General features: G+C 39.8%; 1 protein-coding gene across 1 annotated transcript in view; it reads right to left on the reverse strand.

Moving 5' to 3' along the window:
• Positions 1-2,831: 2,831 nt before the first annotated feature.
• The window catches only part of MTTP (microsomal triglyceride transfer protein), a 54,916-nt gene continuing 38,500 nt past the window's right edge, over positions 2,832-19,247 (reverse strand). Inside the window, exons 15-18 of the mRNA XM_061164348.1 lie at positions 18,401-18,628; positions 9,581-9,705; positions 5,850-6,020; positions 2,832-4,309 (exon numbers count right to left, since the gene is read on the reverse strand). Coding sequence (XP_061020331.1) covers positions 4,138-4,309; positions 5,850-6,020; positions 9,581-9,705; positions 18,401-18,628 — 696 coding nt within the window. The 3' untranslated portion in view covers positions 2,832-4,137. The remainder of the gene's footprint in view (positions 4,310-5,849; positions 6,021-9,580; positions 9,706-18,400; positions 18,629-19,247) is intronic.

The following is a 19,247-nucleotide window of genomic DNA, read 5'->3' on the forward strand; positions in this document are numbered from 1 at the left end:
GCCTTCCTTCACGTTCTGGGGTTATTATCGTCCCTCATTGCTCTCACCCCCAACACCATTGTCACTAGCACCACCATCTTTGCTATGTTCACATTCACTACTTCCATTCAATGTTCAGCCTCCAAGTTCTAGCCAGGGCATTTAAGCAATAAGAAAATTAAAGCAATTTATATTGGAAAGGAAGAAGTAAAACAGTCTTTATTTACAGGTGATATGATCTTTTATATAGGAAATCTTTAGGAATCTATCATAAGATATTAGAACTAATAAGTGAGTTCAGCAGGGTTGCAGGATACATGATCAAATACAAAAAATTGCATTTCTATACACTTGCAATGAAAAATTCGAAAATCAAAGTAAGAAAACAATTCCATTCACAATAGCATAAAAAATAATAGAACACTTGGAATAAATTTGACAAAAGAAGTGCAAAGCTTATACTCTGAAAATTACAAAACATCGCTGAAAGAAATTTTAAAAGATTTCAGTAAGTGGAAAGGTGTCTCACATGCATGGATCAGGAGACCTAATATTGTTAAGATGGTAATACTTCTCGAACTGATGAACAGATTCAATATAATCCTTATCAGAATCCCAGCTGTGTTTGTGGAAATTGACAAGCTAAATCCTAAAATTCATATGGAAACTCAAGGGACTCAGGATAGCCACAACAATCTTAAGAAAGAACAAAGTAGGTAGACTCATAGGTCCCAATTTCAAAACTTATCATAAAGCAACAACAATCAAAAGAGTATCCTACTGGAATAAAGATAACATGCAGATTAATGGAATAAAACTGACAATCCAGAAATGAGCCTTTACACTTACAGTCAATTGATTTTCAACAAAGATGTCAAGACAATTTAAGGGGAAAAAAAATACTTTCAACAAATGCTGTTGGGACAACCAGGTGTCCACATACAAAAGAATGAATTTGGACCTGTACTGCACATCATACATAAAGATTAATTCAAATTAGGTCAAATATTTAATTTGGAGCTAACTATGAAACTCTTCCCTGGTGGCTCAGACAGTAAAGTGTCTGTCTGCAGTGCAGGAGACCTGGGTTCAATCCCTGGGTTGGGAAGATCCCCTGGAGAAGGAAATGGCAGCCCATTCCAGTATTCTTGCCTGGAAAATCCCACAGACAGTGGAGCCTCGTAGGCTACCATCCACGGGGTTGCAAAGAGTTGGACACAACTGAGCGACTTCACTTCACTTATGAAACTCTTAGAAGAAAACATAGGGGTCTATCTTTGTGACCTTGGATTTTCAGTGGTTTCTTGGATGTGACCAAAAGTACAAGCAACAAAAGGAAAAATAGATTACTTGGGTTTCACTACAATTAAAAACTCTTGTGTTTCAAAGAACATTATCAAGAGAGTGAAAAGACATCACATAGAATGGAAAAAATATTCAGAAATTATTTATCCGACAAGGGACTTACACCCCCAATATGCAAGGAATTCTTACCACTCAATAATAAAGACAAATAATCCAATTTTTTAAAGGGCAAAGGATCTGAATAAACATTTCTCCAAAGAAGATGTAATAATATTCAGTGGCTAATAAGTGCATTGAAGAATGCTCAACATCATTAGTCATTAGGGAAACACAAATCAAAACAATAGTGAGGTACCATTTCACATCCGCTAGGATGGCTATAATTTAAAAAGGGCAGTAAGATTGTTGTTGAAGATAGGGAGATATCAGAAACCTTATACACTGCTGGTGGAAATGTAAAATGGTATAGTCACTTGAAAAACAATTTGGCAATTCTTAAAAGTCTAAATATAGAATTGCTATTTGACCCAGCAATTCTACTATGAGGCATATACCCAAGAGAAATAAAAACACATGCTCACACAAAAATTTGTACACAAAAGAATTCATAACAGAATTACTCATAATAACCAAAGGTGAAAACTTTGGTTTTCACCAAATGTACCCAAATGTTCATCAACTGTTAAATGGTATATTTATATAATGGAATATTATTCAACCATAAAAAAGTAAAGTACTGATCACTAGTGGTAAAGAACCCACCTGCCAATGTAGGAGATATAAAAGACGTGGGTTCAATCCCAGGATCGGGAAGATCCCCTGGGGGAGGGCAGGGCAACCCACTCCAGTATTTTTGCCTGAAAAATCCCATGGACAGAGGAGCCTGGTGGGCTATAGTACATGGGATCGCAAAGAGCTGGACACGACTAAGCATGCACACACACACACCACACAGGCTGTTACAGAAGTAGCTGGGATTTGCTAAGCATCACATGGCCAGGGCTTCTTAGCTCACAATACCTTGAGCTCAGTGCTCTGCCATCAACTTGCTTTTGCTGCAACAACAGTGTCTCTATAGAATGTTTCCTCCAAGGCCAATGTCACCACCACTACCAGTACCCCCCAAACCCTTCTGCTTTTTAGTCCTTTTTCTTTTCTCAATAACACAGTAAGTGTGCTGGTCCAAAGTTTTAAAAAAAACTGGGCTTAGAGCTTGTTTTTAAGAGCTTCTGACTGCTGCTGTTTTCAGCAGTGTATTTTCCAAAGGATTCTGACCACTCATTAGAGCACCTGGCCTATTCTGTAGAGCTGTAGAGCCTCAGTTGTATATGCGTCTGTGCTCAGAAAGTGAGGGTAACAGACAAACACGGTGCTCAAAGTAATGGATGGCTGGATGCATCGCTGACTCAGTGGACACCAGTCTGAACAAACTCTTGGAGATAGTAAAGACAGGGAAGCCTGGCGTGCTGCAGTCCATGGGGTTGCAAAGAGTTGGACATGACTTAGTGACTGAATGACAACAACCAAGTAATAGAAGACAAAAGCAATTCAGTAGGAATTCCACATATTTATTTCATCACATATCATCTTAAATTTACAATTAATGATAGGCTACTTAAACTTCCATTGTATATGTGTGTGTGTGCGTGTTTCATGGATAAGTGAGCACCTGTTATCTGTTTGGGGCCTGTCACTATTAACACATGTGTCTGTTTTATTAGTAAATACCTGAAAATGGTTAACATATGAAAAGGTGAAAACTATCCAAATGTTCATCAACTGTTAAATGGCATATTTATATAATGGGATATTATTCAACCATAACAAGAGTAAAGTACTGATCACTAGTAGTAGAGAACCCACCTGCCAATACAGGAGACGTAAGAGATGTCTCTTTTAATGTCTCTTTTAATTTGTACAAATAGAGACATTCTTTTCTTGATTTCATATTTTAGAACCCAAATCCATCAGTTCCTTAAAGTATTATTAAGTTCTCCCAGCCTTTGCAGATTATAGTCCAACAAGACTGGAACTTCCACCACAAAACAATTGATTGAAAGATAAAAAATGATGAATATTTGCGGATCTTCCTTATAAAGGACAGTGGACCACACTGAAGTCTCAATGAGACACAGCACAAGTCAAATGGAGTTCCTGAAGTTAGTATTTCTAATTCTGATAAGCTCAGTCTGACATTTTTGTAAGGCAGAAGGCAGAGGACTGACAGGCTTTCTTCTGGCAATCTATGTGGCCAGCAGAGAGACGAGATGGTACGTGTCAATTCTGTGTGCCTCCTACCTCAATGCTCAATAAAACTAACAACAGAAGAGATAAATATTAATTCTTGAACATAGCTGACAGAAGCCTTTAAAAGTCATGTCCCTTTTCCCTCATGACCCCTAAAAACAGCAACAAAAAGGTCTACTTTCCTGATTGGGCATGTTTGGTAGAGACAAGCCATGTAAGATTTTTACCAAGGACTTCATACAGTGATTGAACATTTTTGAAACACAATTATGCTCCCCCGAGTGTGTGTATGTCTTTTTTTTTTTAAACAATAGTTTCTTCTTAGGGCAGAACTGGTTTCACAGTAGTAAATGTGATTTGAGAGAGATGCAGGAAAACTAAGAATGCTACTAAAAGGATCACATAGATTGGCTCAGAATGACACTGTGGGTAGTATCGAATGATTCAGGCCCAAACTTAATTATGTGAGGTTTTTCATCACGTTTTACAAAACTCTTAAATACAGGTAAATATGTAAACACTGTGCTCTCAGAGAGCAATACTTAGGCGTGTCACATCGTATCCCTTCCAGCGAGATGGAGTCTAGTGAAACAGCCCCCATCAGTTTCAAAACCAACCACTGGAACTACTCTCTGGTTGAGGAGCAAACACCACCTTGCACATGTCAGAGTTCTCTTGGTGCAGCGGGAATTCACATCCTCCTATTAGGCTTTCTTTTCTCTTCCGAGAAACATAACCTCTGCCTGTAGACAGCCTTTCATATTTTGTCTCAAATTGCCTGCATGACAACAACAATAACAAAATCACACACATATTAAAGTCACGCCACACCCATCAGAGCCCAGTTATTGAATGAACACTTCAAGCTTCTGAGTCAAAGCCATTTGAGAAAGGATGTTAGTACCAAAGCTTTCATTCCCACGAGTGGGGTGATTTTTTCCTTCCCATTTCTTTTCCCACTAACAGATACACTTCACAGGCCTGGGATATGAGAGTCCTGCCACTCATTTTTCTGGAATGACCAAATCCCTCTCAGATTTTTGGAGATGCTGCTAGGCTTTCTAGGCTTTGCTATGTCCCCCATCGCTCATTCCAGGGGCCCTGCCTTTGGGGTACTCCCCTTTCAGTAAGGAGCAAATCCATCTGGGTTTAAGCCAACAATGCTGTCAGGGAAACATCCCCAGAGTTCTGGGCCAAGTGAAATGTGGAACCAGATCAGTTAGCCTTGTGCCTGGGCTGCTGGTCATTGCATTTTGACCACTGGAAGGTTGATTTTCTTTTTAATGTGTTAATGGAGGTTTATTCTAGATGTCTGTGTGTGTTAGTTGCTCATTCATGTTCAACTCTTTGTGATCCCATGGACTGTAGCCCGCCAGGTCCCTCTGTCCATTGGATTTTCCAGGCAAGAATACTAGAGAGGGTAGCTTTTCCCTTCTCCAGGGGATCTTCCTGACCCAGGGATTGAACCCAGGTCTACTGCATTGGCAGGAGGATTCTTTATCGTCTGAGCCACCAGGGAAGTCCATTCTAGACATAAGTTAATATAAATTAGCAACTGCTTAATAGCCTCAGAGAAGCTTCCCTGGTGGCTCAGATGGTAAAGAATCTGCCTGTAATGCAAAAGACCTGGGTTTGATCCCTGGGTTGGGAAGATCCCCAGGAGAAGGCAATGTCAACCCATTCCAGTGTTCTTGCCTGGAGAATTCCATGGACAGAGGAGCCTGGCAGGCTATAGTTCACGGGGTCACAAAGAGTTTAACACAACTGAGAGACTGAGCATGCACACACAAGTACTCTAATAAAAGCATGTTTTTTAAAATTCAAAATCCCCAACACTTACGCTTGGGCCAAAACTTAAACCAGGGCAAGTTGCTATTATACCGATTACATAAAACTTGTGAATTTATTTGGGCTTTTAAGCCATGGTAAATGATTGTCAGATGTTCTGTTTTGAGCTTTCTATCCAAGAGAAAACTGTGAAAACAGCTGATAGTAAATATGCATCTAGTGTTTTTGCTGAAACTATGTGGAAACTTACACTAAATCAAATCTCTTTGTTGCCTTGATAAATTATTTCTGGGCTAGAATATGATATTATCTCCAAAATCAAATGAACTTGTCATTATAGTTTCTTGGAATGCTAGAAACTGACATTATTTTTTTAGTCTTATCGATTATTCTTTACTCATTTAAAGAAAATTCATGTCTCACTGGGTTTTACCATTTTCCTTTCATTTCTGTGGAATGCTCAAAATTGGGTGCAAGCTCCTGGTGAACTCTAGATGGCCCTGGAACATTCCATAAGTCCTGTTTCTTACCTGTATGGAACATCTTCCTTGTCCATCTGCAGACAAACTAAAAATGGATACTGAGAAAACTGCACTGTGGAGATAAACTCCAAGCCTGCTTCTGTTTCTGCACCAATTTCCAAGCCAGCTTTCACAAAAGAGGAGTCCACCGTGATGTCACCAGTTATTAACACACTTACCCTAAAAATTGAGCAAAATAATCCATGAATCACATTTAATTGAGCTGAACTAACAGACCATGGGGTCTGAATTTCTGACATTGATAACTGGAAAGGGACTAAGAGGTGACCTAAATTTGCTTAGAATTCTGGATAGTTCTAGGAACTGGGCAGTGAAAATTTGCCTTACCTCTGAGTCCTCTCCCAGCCTTCAGTTCTAAATGTGGGAATGAAATGTCTATCTGGCATTAATGTTTGATATGGGCATACCAAGAGCCAAGAGGAAAAGATGCCTGGGATCTGGTCCTTTCAGAAAGTCAGAAATACCTGTTTATCTTAAAATCTAAGCTCACCCAGAAGACAGCTGATGTTTACAACAATTTTCTTGGTAACGATCTCTCTTTTGGCTTCTATGTAGCTATTTTAATTCATTTTATTACTTTCTCTAAAAGGTCTTTGGTGACAGAAGTCTCTGGTTGCCAAGATATTTTTTAAAAATACAGTATCATGAAGAACAATTTCTACAGCATGTACATTGCGTGCCTCAGAAAGGACAGGTACCATAGGTTCTCCAACGATCACAGACTGGACTGACTGGAATAAAGGTTTGGAGGAAAATGAAGAGGATAAGCAATTCTAGTAGAAGGCTTACCTCTAGGACCACGCTAATTTAACTGCAGACTTCAGATGAAATCTGAGTTGTACGTTATGCTCTTTTGATAGACCTACTAATGTCTGCTGTCCTACTCACAGCACACTTGCTGCCATTGCCAGTGAAAAGTCAGAGGTGGTATCATTTAAATCCCTGAATCCAAAAGGGAACCCTCTTACACTGTTAGTGGGAATGCAAACTAGTACAGCCACTATGGAGAACAGTGTGGAGATTCCTTAAAAAACTGGAAATAGAACTGCCATATGACCCAGCAATCCCACTGCTGGGCATACACACTGAGGAAACCAGATCTGAAAGAGACACGTGCACCCCAACATTCATCGCAGCACTCTTTATAATAGCCAGGACATAGAAGCAACCTAGATGCCCATCGGCAGATGAATGAATAAGAAAGCTGTAGTACATATACTCAATGGAATATTACTCAGCCATTAAAAAGAATTCATTTGAATCAGTTCTAATGAGGTGGATGAAACTGGAGCCTATTATACAGAGTGAAGTAAGTCAGAAAGAAAAACACCAATACAGTATACTAACGCATATATATGGAATTTAGAAAGATGGTACCGATAACCCTATATGCGAAACAGCAAAAGAGACACAGATGTATTGAACAGTCTTTTGGACTCTATGGGAGAAGGCGAGGGTGGGATGATCTGAGAGAATAGCATTGAAACATGTATATCATCATATGTGAAACAGATCGCCAGTCCAGGTTCGATGCATGAGACAGGGTGCTCAGGGCTGGTGCACTGGGATGACCCAGAGGGATGGGATGGGGAGGGAGGTGGGAGGGGGGTTCAGCATGGGGAACACAGGTACACCCATGACTGACTCATGTCAATGTATGGCAAAAACCACTACAATATTGTAAAGTAATTAGCCTCCAACTAAAATAAGTTAAAAAAAAAAATAAATCCCTGAATCCTTTACCATAGCTTCTCACATCTTACACTCAACAAAGGCTTAGATCATCTTTAAATGAGCAAATGGAAAATTGAAGATGAATTGGCTATAATGTGGACACTGGTAGACACTTAGTGATACTGTGTCCCTTTCAAAAAGCCAGTTTTTGGGGGGGTTTTTTTTTGGCATTGCTGCTGTTGACTTCCTTCTGCAAATAATTCAATTCAGTTTAATCTGGGAAAACTTCTATCCAGAAAATACATCAGAAAGAGGTGAAAGATGACTGATTCGGGGGGAATCCCTAAATTACATTGCTTATCCTTCTGAAAGTTTCTCCCATTCTCATTCTTTGGTTCCTTTTAGTAACCCTGAGCGTCATCTTCCATATTAAGTGTGCTACCTTTTGATTTTTCTCAGTTCTTTCATCCATTATTCAAAATAAATTTTAAAAATCTAATTTTAGCACTCCTATCTCACTTCTGCCCCACTGTATTTTTAAATATCCAAAAATGTAAAAATTAATTTCATTTTCATTTTATTTTCTTCAATACTATAACAAACAGAAGAATAATCCTTTTTATTATAACGCTGGTTCAAAGATGCTTTAAGGTCAAAATAAAATGCTTTCATTTGATCTAATGGGTAAATTTAAAAAGCTAAAGGACCTGAGAAAATTCTGTTTAGGAAAATGAACACTGATAAATACACTTATAGGACTCAGAATGTTTAAGACTTAGATTCTGCACAAAAGTGATCATCTTTCTTTCCTCCACTGAAGACAGCAAAACAAGAAAGATTTTAAATCTCAACAAGAGGGATAAGCTAAAATAATTTGCTTAAAAGTAAAGCTTTATGACAGCATTCTCAACTACTAAAGTGGAATATTTTATCACCCTGCTTGTTTCATGACTGTAGCCATGAAATTAAAAGACATTTGCTCCTTGGAAGAAAAGCTATGACCAACCTAGACAGCATATTAAAAAGCAAAATAAAGGTCTGTCTAGTTAGAGCTATGGTTTTTCCAGTAGTCATGTATGGATGTGAGTTGGACCATAAAGAAAGCTGAGCACTGAAGAATAGATGCTTTTAAACTGTGGTATTGGAGGAGACTCTTGAGAGTCCCTTGGACTGCAAGGAGATCAAACCAGTCAATCCTAAAGGAAACCAGTCCTAAATATTCATTGGAAGGACTGATGCTGAAGCCTCAATATTTTGTCCCTCTTTTGTGAAGAACTGACTCCTTGGAAAAGACCCCGATTCTGGGATATACTGAAGGCAGGAGGCGAAGGGGATGACAGAGGATGAGATGGTTGGATGGCAACACTGACTCGATGGACATGAGTTTGAGCAATCTCCAGGAGTTGGTGATGGACAGAGAAGTCTGGCGTCCCACAGTCCATGAGATCTCAAAGAGTTGGACATTACTGAGCGACTGAACTGAACTGAAAGTGGAATACTAAGAGAAGATGGACGTCTCACCTACTGGGCAAGCTGTCCATGGATGTCTTTAAAAGCAAAAAGATCCTTCTCTAAGTTGTATTAGATACCTACCTGCTCATAAGGATCTATGGTAAGAATGACTTCCCATGGTTACTACCCGCTCTATGATTTAATGATTACAAATAGAAAGCATAGAATTTGAGGTGTTGGAAGGTTAAAGAATTCCAAAAACATATCTCTGCATATAGAGAACAGTCTTGTGGTTGCCAAGAGGGAGTGGGGTGGGGAAGGAAAAGATTGGGAGTCTGCTATAAGAAGTTGTAAACTATTATATATAGAATGGGTAAATAACAAGGTCCTACTGTATAGCACAGGGAACTATATTCAATTTTCTATGATAAACCATAATGGAAAAGAATATGAAAAGGAACATATATATGTATCAATAAAACCAAATAATTTGCTGTACAGCAGAAATTAACATTGTAAATCAACTATACTTCAATAAAATTAGAAAAGAAACCTCTGTGGTTCTTTTCATAGAGTACTATACATAGGCTTACCGATTTTTCACTCGGGTTTTAGATTCACGATACCATAGACTAAACTCCATGGCACCTGTGATATCAATAGCTAGACCACCCCGGACATCCATATTGGCCTTAAGTCCAGATTGCAGCTGAAGCTCCTAGAAACAAAAGTATGTAATAACAGTTAGAAGGAGAAAGGGAAGGAGGAAGAGGGGAAAGGGGAAGGTGAAGGGAGAGGGGGAGGAGAAACAGCAGCACAATTCAGCCAGCCACTTTCTAACAGCACGTTCCTCCTGTGATACCATTGGAGTTGTGTTAATGATGAAGTCTTCCTCTAGGCTGGGAAACACATTCTAATTTTGATCACTGGAAGTAGATTACTGATATGCTACATTATTTAATGAATTAAAATACTGAAGAAGTAAAGTGTCAGTTGAGAAGGGTGCTTTCTCTCAATCTTTGCCTCACTTTGGGAGGAATATGGTTCTCAAAGTGTGGTTCTCTGATGAGTAACAGGAGCATTCATGGAACGTGTTAGGAATGCAAGCTCCCTATCTACTGAATTAGAAACTCTGAGGGTGGTGCCCAGGGATCTGTGTTTTAACAAGCCCTCATGTGATTCTGATGCACCCAAATTTGAGAGTCAATAGACTAGGAAAAATGAAGCCATCTCCATTGGAAATCCAGCATTGGCTTTGGCGTGGGGATGAGGGCTGGGATAAATGATTTCCAGAAGTCCTTTAGCCCTTCTATAGTTATGTGCTGTGTCAAATAAAGTAAACTGCATCTTGCTGGCAAATGTAAGGAAAGATGAAAGCTGCTGGTGCCGTGTACAAATTCTACAAAATTGCCTAGGAAAGGAAAGCTGGGAAAGAAAGGCAGGGTAACTTAATTAAGCTTGAATACCCTATTGTTTGACGTTTGGAATGACATCAATATAACAAAAACGATCAACATGAACCCCACAGCATATTCCAGAGCAACAGTAATCTTGTACAAACATAGTCCATCCTCAGCAACTTTGTAGTTGTCTGAAGCCCATTGTTTTATACTGATTGCCAGCATATACCTTTTAAGTCTTGCAATTTCTGTGTACACTAGACGGGGTGATGTTGGCTGAAAACTTCTTCAGCAGGGTTGGAATCAGATTGCCCCGGGACAATGTTGGAAATGCAACAGTTCTGCGAAAAAGGCTCAGTACCCTTAATTTTTATATTCCTCCAAAGATCTTAGGTTCATGGCAACTGGCAACATGACTAATTTCTTTATGTGACTGCCCTACTCAGACCAAACAAACCATGCTTTCATCAACCATTAACACTGCAATTTTAATTTCTAGAGAGGATTGTGTTGGTCATTGATCTCCCTGGATTTTCTCCAACTTTCCAAAAAGAGTGGCAAGAATCTCAGTCATAGAACCTGGTTTACTAAAAAAGTCTGATGGTGGCATGAAACTACCTTTGGTCTGAAAGACATTCAGATGAAAACATGAGATTCTTTATGCAGAGCTCAGGACACATTAGGAGACAGCCCTAAGGATACCTACTGCTACATTAAGTCTAGAACAAAATGTGGTTGTGGGAGGATGCAGGGGTTGTCTCAGGCATCACAACTAGTATGGAGGAACACAAATTATCCTGAAAAAAACTAAATTAGCATGTTCAAATTGTAACCCATGCCTATGAACTGCAGAACCAAGATACAAATTCTGTATTTGTACCATGATGGTGACCGCTTCCAAATGGGCCCTACTGTGTGCCCTGCCTCAGAAGTATTTCTTTCTTTGGATCACATTCTATTTTCCCAATTTTAAAGCTATAATCTTGTTAGTCCACCCAACTCAGCAGAGGTCTATGATGTAGACTTTGGTTTTCCCACTGACCATACGTTACGTGGGTGTCAAAATACACCAAGCACCATGGGAAAGAACATTTCACGGCTATTAGACAATGTGCCTTTTGTAGGGAGAGAACATTTCTACTGCAGTGTGGGTTTTGAGGAGAGCCTTGGCTTTCTGGGAAGATTCCATCTCTCACGCAAAGGGATCAAAGAAGAATTCTTACATATAATCACAGAGGAATATGTTCAGGATAGACCACTGACCCCAGTAGAAGGACAAACCACTCTTTCCTTCATGAAAGGGACTAAATCACACAGCACAGTGGTTCTAATTTTTGAGGGATGTAAAATAAGTAGAACAAATGGTTTTTTAATATCTATTGTGCCCCTTGAAGCTCTGTATTTTGTATCTCATTTAATTTCCATTCAAATCTTCCATGGTTGGCATTATATCAGAAGATTGAAAAGAAAAATGAGGCTTGGAGGCTACCTGTGCAGCTAGACTGGATATCCAGATGGTCTCTAGTGGGGAGACTTTTCTACTACCCTGCATGACCATCACAAAATCATAACTCTCACTCGTCTCCTACTGTGCAAGGAAGCCTGTTCTAAGAAATATTGCAAAAAAAGATGAAGTACAGGCTTATGGGTTTCCCTGGTGGCTCAGCAGTAAAGCACCCGCCTGCCAAGGCAGGAGACTTGGGCTCAATCTCTGGGTCAGGAAGTCCCCTTGGAGTAGGCAATGGTAAACTACTCCAGTATTCTTGCCTGGGAAACCCCATGGACTGCGGAGCCTGGTGGGCTACAGACCATGGCATCACAAAAGAATCGGACACAATTTAGTGACTAAAACAGCAATAGGTTTATGTCTTGTGTGACTCAGAGTGCATATTTAATTCTTGTCCATGAACTAGAAGAACAAGATACTGGAACTTTGTATTTGTAGCTAATGGGACCCCTTTGGTCTTTTACTTTTGGTCCTAAAGGTGTCCCTTATAGCTCAGACACCCATATTTTGACAACTCACCCCATTGCTTCCATTCAGGAAAGTTTGTTCTTTGCTGGCTAAAGAGGATCCCCCTATTAATCTTACTTTATCAAACATCCTTCTCTGAGGAGTAATCCAATTAGCCAAAAGAGAGAGAGAGAGAGAGAGAGAGAGAGAGAGAGTACAGGGTAATTCCATCTGCCCTGGTGGCTGTGACAGTCCCTCAACTGCCAAAATTTCCTTCAATGTCAGCACTTGACCTAGAGTGGTATGTGCCTCTCAAGCTGGAATTGCATTACTGGAGTGCTCTGCAGAGCCAGGGAGACTCAAACGGCTCATTTCTATAATAAATTGAGATCTGCCAAATACTTCAATTTAAAATACACTGCCACTGGGCTATGTTTCATAGCTAAGTGAAGATCTTTCTCCTAGAATATGTCTGTGGTGCCCTAACTTAATTAATAAAAAAAAAATACAATAACTTAATCACTTTTCTGTATGGTAGAAACTTACACAACATTTTAAATCAACTATGCTTCAATAAAAAATTGTTTAAAAAAAAGAAAAACCAAAAAAAAAAAAAGAAAAGAAAAAAAGAAAAACCATAAAGATAATCTAGATCAGGGGTTGGCAAACTATGGACTGCAGGCAGACCTGGCCCGCTGACTACTTTTGTAAATAAAATTTTATTGGAACACTGCCGCACTCATATGTTAATATATCATTTATAGCTATTGTCACTCTACAATGGCAGAGACCGTATGTCTCACAGAGCCTAAACTATTTACTTCTTGCCCTTTACATAAATTGTTTCCCAACCCTGGTCTAGATTAGTATTTATGTTTGCATCAAGTTTAATATCTGATTCAGACATTAAGCATTGCTGATGGGAAGGTGAGTACATATAGATGATATTGAACTGTTATTATTCCTGCATCTTAAATTGTGGACTACTTTCTCAGCATGCTTAGAACTTCTTCAGTCCTTAGTGGAGATGGAGAAGGCAATCATTAAGAATGCATTTCCCCAGCACTTCCCTGGTGGTCCAGTGGTTAAGAACCCACCTTGCAATGCTGGGGACACCGGTTTGATCTCTGGTCTGGGAAAATCCCACACACTGTGGAGCAACTAAGCCCATGAGCCCCAACTACTGAGCCCACATGCTGCCACTGCTGACGTCTGTGTGCCTAGTCTTCTGCACTCCGCAACAAGAGAAGCCGCCACAGTGAGAGGCCCGCACACCTAGAGAAAGCCCATGTGCAGCAACAAAGACCCACCACAGCCCCCTGACTGAAAAAAAAGATGCATCTCCCAGAGGTAACACTTTAGTGAAAATGTGCAGTGTAATGATGTGCAGTTCTCTGATTAATTTGGGAACAATTTTTCATGTGTGATTCTGAGAATTAATGGGTATTAGAGGCATTGCTGGTTTCCTTCTTTTCATTCATAGTAACAGAAACAAAGTTTTGTTCAGAGTGTCAGTACAACCACCAAAAAAACTACATTTACCAGCTTCTCTTGCAGCTAGAGAAAGCCATATGACACAGTTTTGGTCACAAGAAAGGACTTCCATTTGCAGATGCTTTTCTTTTTTAGAAAGAGATAGGGCTTGTAGGATGGTTCTTGAAAAGAGTCAGACTCTGATGCCCCTTACCCTTCCCTCTTCCTTCCTGGAATGAGAAATTAGTTCTGGAAGTACAACAGCCATCTGAGAATCACGAGGTGGCAAAATGAGGTTAAAAGCCACAAGCAAATATGGGAAAAGAACCTGCATCCTAATAATACGTAGGGTTGCCATATCAGCCCTGGACTATCTACTTCTATATATCTTTTACATGACAAAAATCAAACTATTTGGTCAAGCTACCCTAAATTAAGTTTTTGTTGTTGTTATACATAGCTATCCTAAACTGTTATCAAGAATAATAAAGAAAGGGAATTAATATCTAGTTGCAACCAATGATGATTGGGTGGATTGTTAGTAAATCTGATACTTCAGGTCACTTACAGATCTTAAAATCTTTGATTTAATAAGCAAAACCCAACAGATCAAAATCCTCGAGTTATCCAGCAAAGAACAAAACTAATAAAAACTTAGAATCATTTGTTCCAAATACCATACTTTATGTGTAGGAATTCCTAGTATAAAGCTATGAACTGCCCAAGAGTACACAGGACGTAACTCGGTTCAATTCAGTTCAGTTCAGTCACTCAGTCGTGTCCAAATCTTTGCGACCCCGTGGACTGCAGCACACCAGGCTTCCCTCTCCATCTCCAACTCCCAGAGTTTACTCAAACTCATGTCCATTGGGTCAGTGATGCCATCCAACCATCTCATCCTCTGTCATCCCCTCTCCTCCTGCCTTCAAACTTTCCCAGCATCAGGGTCTTTTCAAATGAGTCAGTTCTTCACATCAGGTGGCCAAAGAATTGGAGTTTCAGCTTTAGCATTAATCCTTCCAGTGAATATTCAGGACTGATTTCCTTTAGGATGGACTGGTTGGATCTCCTTGCAGTCCAAAGGACTTTCAAGAGTCTTCTCCAACACCACAATTCAAAAGCATCAATTCTTTGGAGCTCAGCTTTCTTTATAGTCCAACTCTCACCCCCATACATGACTACTGGAAAAACCATAGCTTTGACTACACGGACCCTTGTTGGCAAAGTAATGTCTCTGCTTTTTAATATGCTGCCTAGGTTGGTCATAACTTTCCTTCCAAGGAGTAAGTGTCTTTTAATTTCACGGCTGTAGTCACCATCTGCAGTGATTTTGACATTATTTTGCAGTGACTTTATCTTGCCCCCCAAAATAAAGTCTGTCACTGTTTCCACTATTTCCCCATCTATTTGCCATGAAGTGATGGGACCAGATGCCATGATCTTAGTTTTCTGAATGTTGAGTTTTAAGCCAACTTTTTCACTCTCTTCTTTCACTTTCATCAAGAGGCTCTTTACTTCTTCTTCGCTGTCTGCCATAAGGGTGGCGTCATCTGCATATCTGGGTAATTGATATTTCTCCTGGCAATCTTGGTTCCAGCTTGTGCTTCCTCCAGCCCAGCATTTCTCATGATGTACTCTGCATATAAGTTAAATGAGCAGGGTGACAATATACAACCTTGACATACTCCTTTCCCTATATAGAACCAGTCTGTTGTTCCATGTCCAGTTCTAACTGTTGCTTCTTGACCTGCACACAGATTTCTCACGGGGCAGGTCAGGTGGTCTGGTATTCCCATCTCTTTCAGAATTTTCCACAGTTTATTGTGATCCACACAGTCAAAGGCTTTGGCATAGTCAATAAAGCATAAGTAGATGTTTTTCTGGAATTCTCTTGCTTTTTTTGATGATCCAGCGGATGGTGGCAATTTGATCTCTGGTTCCTCTGCCTTTTTTAAAACCAGCATGAACATCTGGAAGTTCATAGTTCACATACTGTTGAAGCCTGGCTTGAAGAATTTTGAGCATTACTTTGCTAGCGTGTGAGATGAGTGCAATTGTGCAGTAGTTTGAGCATTCTTTGGCATTGCCTTTCTTAGGGGTTGGAATGAAAACTGAACTTTTCCAGTCCTGTGGCCACTGCTGAGTTGTCCAAATTTGCCAGCATATTGAGTGCAGCACTTTCACAGCATCATCTTTTAGAATTTGAAATAGCTCAGCTGGAATTCCATCACCTCTATTAGCTTTGTTCGTAGTGATGCTTCCAAAGGCTCACTTGACTTCACATTCCAGGATGTCTGGCTGTAGGTGAGTGATCACACCATCGTGATTATCTGGGTCACGAAGATCTTTTTTGTATAGTTCTTCTGTGTATTCTTGCCACTTCTTCTCAATATCTTCTGCTTCTGTTAGGTCCATACTATTTCTGTCCTTTATTGTGCCCATCTTCGCATGAAGTGTTCCCTTGGTATCTCTGATTTTCTTGAAGAGATCTCTAGTCTTTCCCATTCTATTGTTTTCCTCTATTTCTTTGCACTGATTGCTGAGGAAGTCTTTATTATCTCTCCTTGCTGTTCTTTGGAACTCTGCATTCAAATGGGAATATCTTTCCTTTTCTCCTTTGCCTTTCACTTCTCTTCTTTTCACAGCCATTTATAAGGCATCCTCAGACAACCATTTTGTCTTTTTGCATTTCTTTTTCTTGGGGATGGTCTTGATCACTGCCTTCTGTACAATTTCACAAATCTCCATCCATAATTCTTCAGGTACTCTATCAGATCTAATCCCTTGAATCTATTTCTCACTTTCACTGTATAATCATAAGGGATTTGATTTAGGTCATACCTGAATGATCTAGTGGTTTTCCCTATTTTCTTCAATTTAAGTATGAATTTGGCAATAAGGAGTTCATGATCTGAGCCACAGTCCACTCCCAGTCTTGTTTTTGCTGACTGTATAGAGCTTCTCCATCTTTGGCTGCAAAGAATATAATCAATCTGATTTCGGTGTTGACCATCTGGTGATGTCCATGTATAGAGTCTTCTCTTGTGTTGTTAGAAGAGGGTGTTTGCTATGACCAGTGCGTTCTCTTGGCAAAACTCTATTAGCCTTTGCCCTGCTTCTTTCTGCACTCCAAGGCCAAATTTGCCTGTTACTTCAGGTATTTCTTGACTTCCTAGTTTTGCATTCCAGCCCCATATAATGAAAAGGACCTCTTTTTTGGGTGTTAGTTCTAAAAGGTCTTGTAGGTCTTCATAGACCCATTCAACTTCAGCTTCTTCAGCAGTACTGGTTGGGGCATAGACTTGGATTACTGTGATATTGAATGGTTTGCCTTGGAAATGAACAGAGATCATTCTGTTGTTTTTGAGACTGCATCCAAGTACTGCATTTTGGACTCTTTTGTTGACTATGATGGCTACTCCATATCTTCTAAGGGATTCTTGCCCACAGTAGTAGATATAATGGTTATCTGAGTTACATTTGCCCATTCCAGAAGGTAACTAGTGGAGGCAAAAGTCAAACCTAGGCTATTACTTCTGAATAAACCACAAAAGCAAACTTCCTCAGAAAGTTCTATAGTCTGTACATTTTAATCCAATCTCCTCATACATCTTCAACATCAAAAATACAAGCTAGAGTGCAAGTAATCACTTTAAGGATTTTTCATAAGATCCTCTTTTTTGGCAAATATTCCACTTTTATATTGCTATGCTTAGTAAGGCAGGAAATGTCGTCATTAAAGAAAAAAAAAAATTAAGCATCAAACACACTCAAACTCAAAGGTTACTCCGATTAACCCTCTTCTGTTTCTGAGAAAATTCCATGAGGCAGATCACTCACACCCTACAGTAACCTGGTCACCTAAATCTTACCACACAGAATATACTATTGTCATATCTTAGTACAGTAATGTAAGATTTATGAGTGAAGAAAATTGAAAACTATTCTGAAGAATGCAGGTCAAGTGAATGAAAGTTCTCTTATTCTTTAACAATGAATGGACCTTTGTAAGGTTCTATGAACATGAGAATGTGGGGCAAAGAGTGTCCATTAAACATGTGGTTGGTGTCTGTGATTGCTTGTGCCTCTACTGATATGGCAGGGATGATGCACTACCTGAATCTTTACCACTGTCGTCATGTTAAATGTCATCAGTAACTTATGAAGCCTTGCAGTTCAGAGCTTGTGTTCAGGAAAAAATATCATCTAAGTACCCAAGAAAGCCAAATGAAAGAAATAAGGCCATCACTCCTCTGTTGAATCCTAAGTTATTTTCTCCATAGTTTCTTTTTTCTGGTCACATCAGTTTCCTTCCCCCACTTTTAGTTTTACTGAGATATAAATGACATTATATTATACTCATGTTGAGTAGTTCCTCTTTTGCCTCAACAGTGAGAAGATGTCTTAATCAGATAACATAGGCAAAATAAAACCCATTTTCCTGTAGGGAAGGAGAAAGGGCAATAATGCCAAGAGGGTCGAATGCTTAGAATGTGAGCCCCAAGGTGAGTGGAACTTTATCTTGTATCCTCCATGTGTATAAAGTGTGACTAGTATATTCAATATTCACGTGCAGACTGAATTACCTGGGAATGATCTATTAGCAGAAGAAGTCCTTTCACCACACTCATAGGGTCGCTAGAGGCTGACAGCATTTTAGACATCAAATCACTGTATCCGTTGAAAAAAGTGACAGGTCTGAGCTGAACATCAAAGAGGAGAGCTGACAAGCCAGCATAGGAGTCAAGGTTCTCTTCCCCCTCATCAGGAGTGGCTGCAATTAATGCCTCCAGTCCTTGGGCTTCAATGACCACCTACGGAAAACGGATATAGCGTTCATGACATTAGTTCCCTGCCTGTTATGTATGAGAGGATGAGCTACACCTACAACTTTCCTGGGGTTCCAAAAGTTGCCTGAAGCTGCAAAAAAATAGGCAAAAAATAAAACAAAAATAGCTCTGTGCGTGAATATGAGTTTGTTTTCTTCAATTAATTCTCACAGCCACACTTGGAGGTACATGTGATTGTATCCATTTTGTTGATGAGCCTGAAAAAAAAACTCAGATGGTAGAGATAGGTCTCAAACTTCTTCTGTCTGACTGCAAAGACCATGAACTTTCCATTTAATGGCATCATCCTAGAGACACAGCCTCTGCAGAATTGTCATACATAGTGGATTTCCTGTCTTGGGGAGCCTCTAAAAATGAGGTGGAGAGAGGTTGGCACAGTTGGCCCAAGTCTGTGCTATGAGAGGGTGTGCAACTCTCTAAGCCATGACTCACCCTCTTCCACATAAAACCTTTTCCAGTAAAAGAAGAGATGTTGAACATCGAGAGCAGGCTCACATCCTGAGCTCTACCACACACAGGAATCCTACATATTCTCGGTACTCCACACCCAGGGCCCTAGCCAAGGGCGTCTGGCATTTCAGAG

This window comes from Dama dama, chromosome 17 (assembly GCF_033118175.1).
Source record: "Dama dama isolate Ldn47 chromosome 17, ASM3311817v1, whole genome shotgun sequence".
NCBI classification, from domain to species: Eukaryota; Metazoa; Chordata; class Mammalia; order Artiodactyla; family Cervidae; genus Dama; species Dama dama.